The sequence below is a fragment of the Terrapene carolina genome, unplaced genomic scaffold (genome assembly GCF_002925995.2).
Source record: "Terrapene carolina triunguis isolate 2854851 unplaced genomic scaffold, T_m_triunguis-2.0 Scaffold247, whole genome shotgun sequence".
Classification (NCBI taxonomy): Eukaryota; Metazoa; Chordata; order Testudines; family Emydidae; genus Terrapene; species Terrapene triunguis.
Window position 1 is genome coordinate 17,547,197 of NW_020664598.1, and position 14,410 is coordinate 17,561,606.

General features: G+C 41.0%; 1 protein-coding gene across 4 annotated transcripts in view; it reads left to right on the plus strand.

Moving 5' to 3' along the window:
- The window catches only part of CAPRIN2 (caprin family member 2), a 63,258-nt gene extending 60,202 nt beyond the window's left edge, over nucleotides 1-3,056 (plus strand). For all 4 annotated transcript variants that reach the window (XM_026657532.2, XM_026657533.2, XM_026657534.2 and 1 more), the window contains 2 exons: nucleotides 96-162; nucleotides 2,141-3,056. In XM_026657532.2, the coding sequence (XP_026513317.1) occupies nucleotides 96-162; nucleotides 2,141-2,709 (636 nt within the window). In that variant the 3' untranslated portion in view covers nucleotides 2,710-3,056. The remainder of the gene's footprint in view (nucleotides 1-95; nucleotides 163-2,140) is intronic.
- The last annotated feature ends 11,354 nt before the right edge of the window (nucleotides 3,057-14,410 follow it).

A 14,410-nucleotide genomic window follows, 5' to 3' on the forward strand; every position in this document is an offset into this window, starting at 1 on the left:
GTGTACTGCCTGTGCTACAGAATACTAACTTTCTAGTTGGTAGTCTCATTCTTAAGATAATTAAGAGTACTAACTAATACTTTTGTTCCTTCTAGGATGTTAATTACCAGCAGTGCTATAAACGAGGAGGAGTAACTGGCGGTCCTCGATCAAACTCAAGAGGTAAGGCTAACATGATATCCCCAACCATGTGCCTAAAACATTTAAAATGTAATTATATTCTGAATAGTAATGGTATAAAAGGCATAGGGGTCACAAATATAACTTAGATCAAACTTCTGTTGTTCCAGAGTAAAAATCCTATTCAAAATAAGCACTAAACTTTGTCTGGGATCTCCAGTCTAGCAGTCCTCCCTGGCTAATAAATCATTGCAAGTACTAAAGATTTTGCAACTAGAACAGTTTAATTCTGACAGATCTAATGGTCTCCCATACCTCCATGTCTGCAGTATGAATAGAAGTAGAAAACATTCTTTAAGATGAATAGAAATATTCACAGGGTGCCAGTTTTGCATCCTGTAGCTGATAGCTAATCCTATTTCACTCAAGTCTTGGTTGGCCAGCTAAGTGTGTGTGTGTGTGTGTGTGTGTGTGTGTGTGTGTGTGTATCTATATTTAATCTTATCTATATCTCTCGCTCTAAGTATTATTTTGTGTGTGTATATGTATATAATCTTAGCACCTGTCTGTAGATAAGCTGTCTAGCAAATATGGATCCCAAAAACTTGGGCAAGGTTACACTTATATGGGAAATAGCTTTCAGTGTGAAGCTGTCATATTTTAGGTGCAGCGTAACTTCTCTCCAGGTTGGAATATAAACACTAAACAAATAGATTTTTGAAACTCAACCTTACTGATCCTGAAATCTTTGTTTGAGTACTAATAGGATATTCTGTATGCAAAAAAAAATTGCAGACTAAAACATTATAGGGTGGGGGAAAATGAGCTTGCTGTGAGTGAAGGAGAGAGGTCCCTGCTTTTTATTGCTGGGCATGGAATAAGTGAGGGAGTGGGGCTGCAGACCAAAATCTTAATTGTTTACTTTTAAAACCAAAATTTTGTTTTTAAAGTTATAGAAAAGCTAGTTTTACCAGGTCAGCAACTTTAGTACTAAGATCTGATCATGAAATCCTTAGTTCTTGTGTTTTAGGTTACAGACGAGAAAATAGACAGGAAGAAAATTGCTCATCAGGTAGAACTCGAGGTAGAACTCATGGTAGAGAGTACTTCAGAAGAAGGGAATTGAGGAAACCAGATGACTAAATGAGAGAAGCGGAGACTAAAACAATCTTGTAGCAGAGGACTGAGACAGATACTACTTCAGTTAGTGTTACTAATGAAGTTTGGTTTTTCCTATACTAAACTTAAAATGTTAGTTTATTATCTTCTTTGTAGGAAAAACAGAACTTGCCTTGAACATTTGGGGTGACTTATGTTTACAAAACTATTACATGCATGTCATGTTCTATCAGTGTACTGCATCTTAAAACTTTACTTGAATGAACAGCTAATGTAGTTTTTCCCTTTTTTTGGTGGTGTGCAGAAAGTTGCTTGAAAATGGTTTTCAGATTAAGACACTTCTAATATCCATGACAGTGGTACTGCATTCCTTATTTGTCTAGAGTAAGCCATCAGGACACACTAGAACTGACTTCATCAAACTAATTTAGCTTCCATATCTCCTCCTGAAAGCTTATAAGAAGGGTTGCTTCTGAAACTTAATCCTCCAATTGGTCACCATACGACCTTGAGCTAATCAGTAAAAATAAACATCCCGTACTCTGAGAATCTTCAACAGTTGGTGTACACTACTTTGGGATTAAACCTACATGGCAAATAGTTCTGCTAAAGCTGTATTTATAGCTGCTACCATATATCCTTTAGGGTGTGGAGAAAGACTAGTGAGCAATGAACAGTCTTTTGTTTAGCAAGATAGTTTTGACAGTGAATAAAGATTTGTTCTCACAAGGCTCCTTTGACTATTTATTATTGTAATAATTGTAGTACATTTATATATACAGTAAACATGCATGCAAGAATACCCATAAACTTTCAGGTCTTAACCTTAAACCTGCACTTTGAAAATTATCCTTCTGTCCAATTCTAAGAATCATTTACCGTTGCTAATGATCTTTAACAGCAGGATGGAGTGATTCTTCTCAGGTGAGCAGTCCAGAAAGAGACAATGAAACCTTTAATAGTGGGGACTCTGGGCAGGGAGACTCCCGCAGCATCACCCCTGTTGACATGCCAGTGACAAGCCAAGCTGCTACCATACTACCAGTGCACGTTTATCCCCTTCCGCAGCAGATGAGAGTTGCTTTTTCTGCTGCAAGAACATCTAACTTGGCCCCTGGAACTCTAGATCAGCCCATTGCATTTGACCTTCTGCTGAATAACCTTGGAGAAACTTTTGATATTCAGCTTGGTAGGTTTAATTGTCCAGTGAATGGCACCTATGTCTTCATCTTCCACATGCTGAAGCTGGCTGTGAATGTTCCACTGTATGTAAACCTTATGAAGAATGAAGAAGTCCTAGTGTCTGCATATGCCAATGATGGGGCTCCAGACCATGAAACCGCTAGCAATCATGCTGTCCTACAGCTTTTCCAAGGGGACCAGATCTGGTTACGTCTGCATCGGGGCGCTATCTATGGAAGTAGCTGGAAATATTCTACCTTTTCAGGGTACCTCCTGTATCAAGACTGAAATCAGTGTAATGTTTACAAAAGCTGCTCCAAACAAATTGGTGGAGGGGGGGGAAACTAGCTGTGCACTTAATACCGATTTCATAGAAATATGGTTCCATTATCTGGGAGATGGTGGTCCTGTTTTGCAAGGTGAAATTCTGGATCGGGTTACTGAATCAGCACTAATTTGGCACTTTATCAATTGTGATGTAGCCTTGCTAGTTAAGCTGTGAATGTATATTGTTTGCACTTATCCTTTAACTGTATTGATGTCCAGCTTACTACACTACTGATATAATTGCCTCAAGTATGGGCTATTCACAATGCCTTGTTGTGCCTCAATAAAACAAATTAATATGCATTTTAGTATTTATTTTTATAGTGTTTTTTATTATACAACTCTAGCCAGAAACCTGGTCCACTAGCTTGTGGTGTGAAGTATATTGTATTTTTAATCATGAAAATTTAGTCTTCACCCTGAATTTTAGGAAACTGTGCTTGAATTGTTGAATTTTTTTTAGATGAAGAGACCATTGGCTCATTGTTTGTTCCCTCTGCCAATGCTGTATATTCTCCAGAGCTCTGTCCTTTCCAGTGCTAAATGAATCAAAGTAATGGCTTGGACACTACTGTTGCTGGTATTAACTTCTAGATCTTTCAATTAAGAAATTGTTCCTGATTCAATCTAAATTAATCTCATTTTAGATGTCCCAGGTAATCTAGTTATATCCCTCTACATTTTTCCAGGGATATTCACTTCAGTCTCCCTTTAGTTATCACATAGCCTGTTAATACACTTCATAGTCTTAAACTTAACAGTTCCTCTAGACCCCTAATCATTTGTTCTGTATATTCCTTTCATTCTGATGTTCCTTGTATTGAATTCCAGAATTGAAACCAGTGTTTTAAGTGCTGTATAGAGGGTGTAAAACTCCACTGTGGTGTATGTAACCCAAAATCACACTTGAAGAAAGCCCAAACGTGCTGCAAACTCCTAAGCTGTTGACTTATCCCAAGTCTCAATTTGGTAAAATTGCTTTGAAATCTTGCTAAATGGACTTGAGTTTTTTCAATCTTTCTATCTGAACTCTAAGGTGTATCAGGATATTTCTCACTCCCATCTAAAATTTCACAGTATTGTTTAATATGCAGATCTCATTAACTCCCTCTTTAGTCAGCTTAAGCTAATCGGGTCTCACTTATCCCTGCAGCAATTCATTAGACAGCTCTTCAGTGTAATATTACCATATAGCAAAGTTGTTCAACCAGTGTTCTATCCGTGTTGGCTGCTCACGTCACGTTAACTGGAGTATAAGTACAGCTTTAAGGCATTGAAATGCAGTGCTTCAAGTACAATGTAAAATGTCATCATTCTGTGGTTTCATATATGTCTCAATTACTTAAGGTATTTATCTGAAGAAGGGAGGAGGGTCATATGCAAAGATCTGTTTTAACTGAAGCTTCATGGTCTGTTTATTTCTAGTTGCAGTTAGTCCCTGACCCAACTGAGGTATTTAGGATAGAATATGCAGCTTGATGTGTATTTCTAGGGGTAAGTTCTACAATTGATAGAGCAAGAAAAGCAGCTCAGTTGCCATTTTTTTTGTATTGGCTCTGCAACAGGAAAACGGAAGTTCAGTAAACAACTATAACACGGAATACATCAGATCTGAAGGAAAAAGTTGCCATTTTAGGCAGTTTTGATTACCCTACTTATAGAGTGCAGATGTACTCTCAAACTACACTACCTTCATCTGCTAATCATGTAATTCTGTCCAAACTATCAATTCCATGGCCAGGAAGGACCATGCTGATTATCTAATCTAACCAGTAAAACACATGCCATAGAACTTCCCTGAAACAATTGTTGTTCAAACTAGAGTGGGTCTTTTTAGAAATATAGTCTTGACTTTAAAAATTTCCAGTGATGGTAAATTGTTCCAATGGTTAATTACCATCACTGCTGAAAATTTACCCCTTTATTCCCACCTGAACTTGTCTAGTTTAATCTTAAATCTAGCAGACAAAACCCTGAAGGCTAGAAGAGCCCACTATCAAATATTTGTTCCCTGTGTAGGAATTTAGACTGAAAGTCACCTCTTAACCTTCACTTTATTAAGCTAAACCAAGTTGTCTGGCAAGATTTCTATAAAGATGCTGGGTATCCATGGTTCTGTTATCCCTTAAGAATATAGATTTTTTTTTTCTCCATTCAATTGTACTAAGGTTAATTACCAGGTGATAACTGCAAAGATCACTTTTTGAAGCCTTTTATTTGCTTGTCTCAATCCTGATTTCTCCCCACTTTTCTATGGCTCTTCAAAAATTGCTCATAGTTCTGTGAATTTGCTAATATCCCTAACACTTTGGTATGCAGATCATCCAGAGCTGTGTTTAACTTGTGAATACCTAAGTAACCTTAATCCCACTCCAGTTGTGTAAGCATAGTGTAAACGTGCTAGTTTTGACTCTCCACAGTAAAGTGTCCAATAGAGTGGCTTCTCCTTCCTTTCATATCAGGCAGTTCCCTATCAATAGAAATTAGGCTGCTGGAGGGTATGAAAGTCTTAACTATTTTCTTACTTTGAAGCTGTTTCTGGTTTTCAAGAAATGTTCACTTAGACAAAACTTGCACCAAGTATTGTGCAACAAAAGAAACTAATCAGGTATTTAAATTTTTTTTCTCTGCATCAAGGTAAACCAAAGATACAGCTTGTAGTGATTTTTTTTCTACAGGCAGATATAGGTAAAGTCTCAAACACATGTGAAGTTGTTTGCCTAGAACTGCTGCCTGACTTCATATTGTTGGTTAGCTTTAAGCTTCTTTAATCCACTCATATCCCAAAACTGTTTCTGTTGATTCCCTTCCTGCATGATCATTTCAGTTTGGCTTGCCTAGATTTTTAGCAAGTAGCAGCTGTTAAAACCCTTAAATTCTTCTCCAGTTTCCAATTCCATATGTTCATACTAATCTAATAGAAATGATTCAAGGTAGGAGTCACAGCTGGTAGTAATTGTATATCCCAGTTGACCATGCTGCTTCAAGTGAATTTTCTAGCTAAAACGTGACTGCATCTAAGTGCAACTCTTCTCATCTCTTAAATGCTGAGATGTCTTTACCAATCCACACTTTTATAACTGACTCAGCTCTACTCATTAGCATGCACACAAGCACCTAGATGTTTGCAAACTATGTGGAGGGTGAACAGATTTCCAAATAAGCCCTTTTCAACAATTCAGAATACATACTCTGGACTATAACTGTCTGTAATAATAATAGCTCATTCTATGCAAGTGAAAAGCATGAAGATATGCTAAAGTATATTAGTTGAAACAAATTCTTACCAGTATACAATTACCTTGCTAGTTAAGGTTATAAACAAAATAGATTATGGATGGCCGTAGTAAAGAATGTGATAGTTCATAATTTTTATCAAAACTTGAAAGATGGTTTATGCAATTTCAGCTGTTAAAAGATTTAGACAATTTTACATAAACTCTTAACTCTACACTACACGGCTTTTTTATCAAAGCTACAACTATTACAAGAAATTAGTGTAAAACACATGGGACAGTACCTCAAATGACTGTCTTCCTGTTTACAGTTCCTGTATTGACTACCAGCAAGTCCTCTCTCAACACTAAGGATTTTAACAGTCGTAGTCCTAGACTAGATGAAGTTCTAGTAGTTTCCAATATTCTCACCATAGTGTCATCAAAATCTAGGCAGCAGAGTAGACAGTTGAAGACTAGTACTCTAAACAAAAACATAGTAGCAGCACACAAGGTTCAAGAAAGCACCCAAAACCCAGTGGAGAACAGTCTGAGTTTTGATCAGGTGTTTGTTTAGGTCATTCATAAGCGCATAGTATATCTGAAAGCTGCAAAGTGCACAAATACAAGTAGATATTGTACAATCTCAGTTTAGTGTAGTTGCCTAACCCTAGACTGGTTGATGCCCTGGTCCATGCTTTCATCCCATGCCTAAACACCTACACTGTGGCAATCTTTGGAAATACTGTGTAAATGATTCTCTTTAAACTCCATGTTTTTAATCTAACAATATGTTCAGACTAAAACAAGACCTAGATTTATATTCATCTTTTTGGGAAAGCATTTAAGCTGGTAAATCTCAATGCCTTTTGAAAATGTTTAAGCAAAATTGTGGATGTGGTATGTAGGGTTAATGTAGACCTTTTCTGCACACTTAATCCTTTCCCCTTTCATCACTCTTTACTCATTTGTTGCTTTTTGAATATCTGCACTGCTAACACATCTATGCAGGATTCAAATTTAAATTGTAGATTTCATAAATCCATGGAAAAGAGGACACAGCACTACTCAGTTCTTGGTAAATCTTTTTTACTGGGCTAAGTCTTAAAATATGGTAGTATCATAATTATCTTACAATGGCTGCTGGAGACAACTTGTCTCCTGGCTGCAACGTAAGACAATTAGCATTAGGTTTTGTTTCAAATTCTGTTGAATGAAAAGCCTGTTTATAGTATACTGTAAAACAAGTTTCCTTAACTGTGGATTAATTTAATGGAATAGTGGAATAAACTTGAAATGGCAGTATTGAAGCTGACTTAAGATTTTTGCTTTTTCAGGCTACAAGTGTATTGAGGCAGAGATACAAATGATCTGCCAGAATTGTTGCATTTGACATAATTTTGTAGTTAAAGAAATCCACATCCAGCTGTGCTAAGATGTAATAATGTCATTACTCATCCCAGTAATGTCACCTTGGCTTTGCTATTTACCTCTTCCTCATAGACCACCTTCAATACAATAGACTACAGTTATTCTGCCAATAAAATAGGTAATAGATTAGACTAGTTCAGAACTGACAGTCAAAGCTTTATGACCGTGGGCCACCGCAAATAGCTTTTGATCTGCAGATTTGCCTTCCTAATCATACTAGGATCAAATCCTGATATTTGCCTTAGCTATTTGACAAATGGAGAAATGGCCTTGTATAACTAACCATGTTGTTGGAACTAGATAAACTAGTTTTATCTTGCATAGACATTTGTGAATAAGTCTTTATCCTGAAGTGTTGAACTTGAAATATGATGCTTGCCTTCTAACTGCAAGCAGTATATACGTTTGTATTTACTGTCTGAATCATTTGCTGAAGGATGAGAAGATCCAGGTGTGATGTTCCCCTCTGGTGTTATCTGGACTGGTGATCTGCTAGATCACCCCAATCCTTGACTCTGAGAGACAGCTTTACCCTGCTCTGTTGTGAGAACCCCCACTCCTGGGCTGTTCACACACAGCCTCTGGCAGATTAGCTACTTCCAACTGAATGACTAGCCAATATCGCCAGTCCTAGACACAGCCCTAGGAACCTCCATCTTGCAGTGTCCAGTTATGCCCGCTGGATGCTACAAACTCATATGAGTTTGTCAATTTAACAAAGAAATTGATATGTACCAGGCTTGTTATCCCAAGGGGAGCCTCTGACTTACTGCAAACCAAATGCACTTCTTCAGGTACAATAAAGAAACAAATTTATTAACTCTAAAGATAGATCTTAAGTAATTATAAGTCAAAGCATAACGAGACAGATTTAGTCAAATGAAATAAAAGCAAAACACATTCTAAGCTGCTCTAACACTTTCAATGTCCTTATAAACTTAGCCAGCCTAGGGTGAGAAGCATCTGGTTACTTTTCAGTCAGGCTCTCTCCTTTGATCAGCACTTCAGTCACTTGGTGGTGGTGGTGTCTGTAGATGGAAGAGAGAGAGCATGGCAAAATATCTCTCCCTTTTATCATGTCCTTTCTTTCCTCTTGGTTTTTCCCCCTGGTCCCCTTCAGACTCAGGTAAGCATTACCTCATCGCAGTCCTAAACTGCAAACCAAAAGAGTGGTACAATCTAAGCCAATACCAAGTACTTCATCTCATGTAGGAACAACCCCTACTCTAGGGCACCGCTCCTCTACCTCCAGGTACATGTGATGGAAGGACCTGAAGGTGTCTGCTATCTGGAGGGTTACATTTACCTGTGATGTGGGATATGAGATTTCCCCCGTACCAACTTCCTTTCCCTGCCTGTAAGACAGCATCTATCTCTCATCATTCCTATCTCAACTGTCCCTCTCTTATGAGTGTAAAAGTTTATTCTTCATCAGCCAGTAGTGGTGATTTGCCCACATTCTCCTATAGCTCCCTCCCCAGATTTTGGATCTGAAAGGGAATCTAGGCTATCCTATTGCTCTAAACATATAGACTATTGGGCTCCAATGTCATGGTACCCATCTCCCTGATCCCCTTCTCCACGTCCTTTTGGTGCCCCATTGTGGCAACAGTAAAACCCCTGGGGGCTTTTAAGGGAATACTATCCTCATGCACCCTTTCATACTGAGTAAGGCAACAGCCCACACCACCTCAAGCTCCTCCAGTTCAAATCCAACAACTGGAAGAACCCTTGAAGGAAGAACTACCCATATCAGCACTCACAGCAATCTCTCCTGTATCATGATGTCTGGCTGATAAGAACTCATAAAAAGAGTAGCTGAGGCACTCTAGATTCTACCTGAAGTTCCTCAAACTATTAAACAGTCTTATATGCTTCCATGTCAGGACAAGATGCCTCCCAATTCAGCCTGCAAGAAACATGTGACACATTCCTGCTACCATTTCCCTGACTGCTAAGAAGACAGAAAATAGTAATGGGAGCAGAATATCTATGCTCTCCAAAGGTGGCAGCTACAAATGAAAGGAATAGGTAACCCTACTCCAAGATGACCCCAGCTTAAGCATCTCAACCTCAACCGCTGAGACTTCTGTCTTTAAAATGTGTTTTAATCCCCTTTCCCACCCACCCATCCTAGATAACCAGCTATGTAAGGAGAAGAATAATGCTACTATTACATATAGATGTGACTTTAAAACACTGAAAAACCTAATTACATTTCTGTCCAATAGCAGGCTAAACTGTTGAAATGCTTGGAAACTGTTACTGGACCATTGACTTAGTTTACTGTCTCTCATTTAAGTGAAAACCCCAGAACAAAGAATACTATATGTCTTGACATTTTTTTAACCTCAACACAGCATCCTCTCTTCATTGTTACCATCCTTCTTATAAAAGATGGAGCACTACATAAACTATCACTTATTTGTACAAGAAATGAGGAAATACTGAACAAAGTGTCATGAAGGACAATATCAATTTCTTATTGAAAATGCCAGATTTGCTGTAATGGGGGTGAATATAGGACAGCAAGGTACTTAAACGTAGCCAGTTTAAAGCTGCGCTAGTTTAAAGCTGCAACAGAAAACCACATAAGCAGAAACAATATCCCTGATAAGGGGTGGTGTGAAGGTTTTTGATGCAAGGGACTAGGTTTCTAGTTTCATTTAGGCCAGTTGTGTACTGACAGAATAGTATTACAATCTGAACAATGTGACCTATGTGACATGACTTTGTAGTCTTAAAATTTTAAAAAGTACCTAAGTCATTTGGGAGCCAAGTCCATGTTCAGAAGTGCCTAAGTCACTTGGGTGCTTTCAAAAACAGCCTTTGTTCACTTGGCAAGGGGTAGGTACACAGACCATACATAATTGCTATCATAATTGGCTCCTTAACTAGCAGTCTCAATAGAGAAATGCTAAAGTTACTCTCCAATTTAGGGGGGATAATGTAGAGCAGTGGTTCTCAACTTACTTACCATTGTGTTATGTGGGCTGCAGGTTGCGAGCCGCTGCGCCAGATACACACTGACCTACACAGCCCTGTGCTGCCAACCTGCCCCTTCCCCTGCAGGCCAGACCCACACCATACACTGCACCAACCCTCTGCCCAGCTCTCCACTGCCCAGAGCCACCCCCCACCCCAGACTCCTATACCCAGCACCCCCTGTGGCTGCGGGGCCAGGAGCAGAGCCCCAAGTAAAACCTGGGGGTGCTGCAGCACTCCCCGTGAACCCCTAGTTCCTGGGCCTGTGCTGCCCTTCACACCCCTCCTCCCCACTGCCCGGAGCCCACCCAGCGACCCACTCTCTCGCAACCTGCCCTCCTGCCGCAGTCACCGACCCCACTGCCAGCAGGAGTGCTCCAGCAGGGCTGCTAACACCTCTTCCCCCTCAGCCGGCCCCACCCCCTGCCAGACAGGGAGCAGCAAATCTTGATTTTTTATTTATTTATTTTTTTTTTAGCACATACTGGAGCTGCAGCAGTGTGCTAATTGGACCGCATGTGGCCTTCGGGTTGAGAAATACTGGTTTATAGAAACTCATACTGTAGCTGCTTTCAGGAGAAGAGAGTTCAAGCAGCAGGGTAGGCAACTTGGGTAGTCTTAGCGCTCCAACTATTGGTCCAGGCTGTTGCCTAGAATATTTTCTTCACCCTAACTTCAAGGACAGCCGTTAGTGAATACTTACCTCCATCATTTTGCATGGAACTAAAAATCTGTATGCTCTTTAACAATTAAAATTGTCCAATTTAAGGAAAACACAAGTTAGGCTGCCCCATTTCCTTCTTTTCTTTCTCCCCCTGCCCACAATTGAATTATCCTACATACTGATGTATGAGAGTAGATTTATGTATCCTGGGAATGTGGCTAACCTGCAGAGGTGAAAGTAAGCCAGTACACCCTGGTATGCCGTACCGGACGCTTCCCCAGGTGGTAATTTAAAGGGTCTGGTGCTCCCAGCAGCAGCTGGAGCCCCGGGCCCTTTAAATTGCCTCCGGAGCCCCGCCGCCGCTACCCCAGGGCTCCGGCAGTGGGGCTCTGGCGGCAATTTAAAGGGCTCCGGCCGCTGCTACCACCCCGGGCCCTTTAAATTGTTGCCAGAGCCCTGCTGCTGGAGCTGGCAGAGATTTAAAGGGCCCACCGTGGTAGCGGTGGCCCAATCCCCGCTGCCAGAGCCCTAGGCTAGCGGTGGCAGCCGGGACCCCCGGGGCTCCATTGGCAATGTAAAGAGCCTGGGGCTCCACTGTGGTAGTGGTGGCTGGGAGCCCCTGGCCCTTTAAATCACCACCGGCGCCCTCGGCCACCGCTGCTACCCCGGGGCTCTGGGAGCAGGGCTCAGGTGGCGATTTAAAGGGCCCGGGACTCCACTGTGGTAGTGGCAGCTGGAGCCCCAGGCCCTTTAAATGGCCCCTGGGGCTCCTAGCCACCTCTGCAACTGGTAGCTCTGGCATTGATTTAAAGGGCCCCGAGCATCCAGCTGCCACTACTGCAGCCAGAGCCCGGGGCCCTTTAAATCTCAATTTAAAGGGCCTGGGGCTCTAAAGGCCCTACCTCTTCCAGTTGAGGCCATGCCCCTTCCGGTTGATGCTCCGCCCCCTGTTCAGGACTCTGGCGTACCGGTAAGTCCTTTAAGTTACTTTCACCTCTGCTAACCTGACTTCACTGGAGTTATGTCAGATTAACATCAATATAGCTGAGTAAAATTTGGCCTTATGAATAAATAAAGTAAAATTTACAACTATGCTAACTTGATGAAGTAAATATTACCCATGTAAAGGGATTGATTACCTGCCAAAAATTCAGAGGCACAACCAGAATTTTCCTAAGGAGGGGGCCCGAAGTGGAAGACATGGAGGAGGCAGCATGAAGAGAGAGCATGCCAGGATTCAGGGAAGCAGGGAGCTGGGTCTGGGGGAGTCCTACGGCTCCAGCTCCAGGAAGAGCTACTGCCTGCCTCTGCACCCTCAGCTGTGCTGGGCGTTGACAGCTTCAGTCGCCACTTCTTCCAGGACCAGTCCCAGCTGAGGACCTCTTATCCCATCCACCCACTGGAGAGACCAGGACTAGTTGGGACCTCTTCCTCCACTTCTCTCCTACCAGAGAGATGAGGGGAGACTGAATTTGTGGTAGCATCTATGGCCAAGAGGACTCCCACCCCACATCTGCCTCCCATTGCACCCCTGTAAGAAAGTGAAGGAATTTCCTTCTCCCTACCCTCCTATTGTATTTGCATAATTGACCAGGAGCATTTTCAAGGCTCTTTTACCTCTCTTTAGAAGGTTAGTATTGGTCCCTGGAACTAGTTAACTGCATGATATAGATGTCAAACAAGTGCCCGTGGGCTGGTTTAAACTAGCCTGATGTATGTATTTGGCCAGCAGGGTAGATACAGATTCTTTGCAATGTAAGCTTACATTTTTAAAAGTGAGTTTCTAGTCCTCATCGTTGTGAAGAATTCCAAATGTGAATGGAATACAACTGATGCAGTGCTGTCTTCCTGAATCTGCAGATACTATGACATTTCCTCAGTGTCAACAAAGCCTCAGCCTGTTTCTTCAGCTGCAAAATTGGGATGATAATAATACTTAACCACTACATCGAGATTATGTGAAGCTAAATTCACTGTTAATAAAGCACTTCTAGATCCTGTGATGGAAAGGTCTCATGAAGAAACTATTTTTTACATGAAAGAAAATGTGGCCTCATCTTTATTGGTAGAAAGAAACATGACTGCTAAAATGTAGTTGAAATCGGATGCTACAACTGTGGGATGTTATAAAAGAAATAACTATACTTATCAGGGTGAAGGGATGAGGTAATACTAATTAAAATTTCAAATTTTCAAAGTCCATTGGTTATACCTACATTGTCTCTAGTTAAATTGGGTCATATGCACTTGAGAAATGCAATTGTGGGACAAGCAAATACTTTTCTGTTTTGTAAAGAATTCAGGTATCTTGTCACTTGGGAACTTGTAAATGTTTAGGGCTACACTATCAATGGCCTTCATAATATAGCTGATTGTGTTTATTTTTATACCTCTCAAGATATTTCTATTTTGGTAAAATTGGCAATATGACCATCTTATTTAAAACCAGTTGAATTCATCTCTGAACTATTAGGTGGGGCCATCACTGATAGGTAGGGCCCTACCAAATTCATGGCTATGAAACCTGGTCTCCCCCTGTTAAATCTGGTCTTTTGTGTGCTTTTACCCTATACTATACAGATTTCACAGGGGAGATCACCGTTTCTCGAACTGGGGGTCCTGACCCAAAAGGGAGTTGCAGGGGATTGCAAGGTTATTTTAGGGGCGGTCACAGTATTGCCACCCTTACTTCTGCGCTGCCTTCAGAGCTGGGAAGCCGGAGAGTGGCAGCTGTTGGCTGGGTGCCCAGCTCTGAAGGCAGCACCCCGCCAGCAGCAGTGCAGAAGTAAGGGTGGCAATACCATAACAGGACACAGAGAAGGCTACTGTCTTCCACACTGAAGGGCCAAGACCTGTTAACCTATAAAATCCAAAACCCTTTTTAGGGCACCTCGCTGAGTAAGACACTGGCCTAAAAGCACAATGGATTGATTTAAATCCAAGTGGAAAGCCTCAATTTAAATCAGATTATAATCAACTTTTCTATTTGTACTTCAATTATATACTAAAGAAAGGGGCATTCTCATTGGTTGATATAACCATTAAAACGTTGATTTTCAACTAACTAGAACCTTTACACTAGATTTGATACATCTTTTTGCTAATAGCTAGGAGGGTACACTGTAACTATAAGCAATTATTTCTTACTCTAACTTTTTAGAGAAGGAACAAAGTAGAGCCACCAATCTTGGCCTCTGAGGGACTCATACCTTTCAAATAGAGAATCCCTGCTCCACTAGCAGGGCAAGCTGTGGGGGCATCTTGAAGAAAAGACTCTGGTTGCTGCAGCCAGCTTCCACCCCTTCTAAACAAATCTATCAGCTAGAGGGGCTGGTGCAAGGATCACCTCTACAAGCTGCAGGGGGAG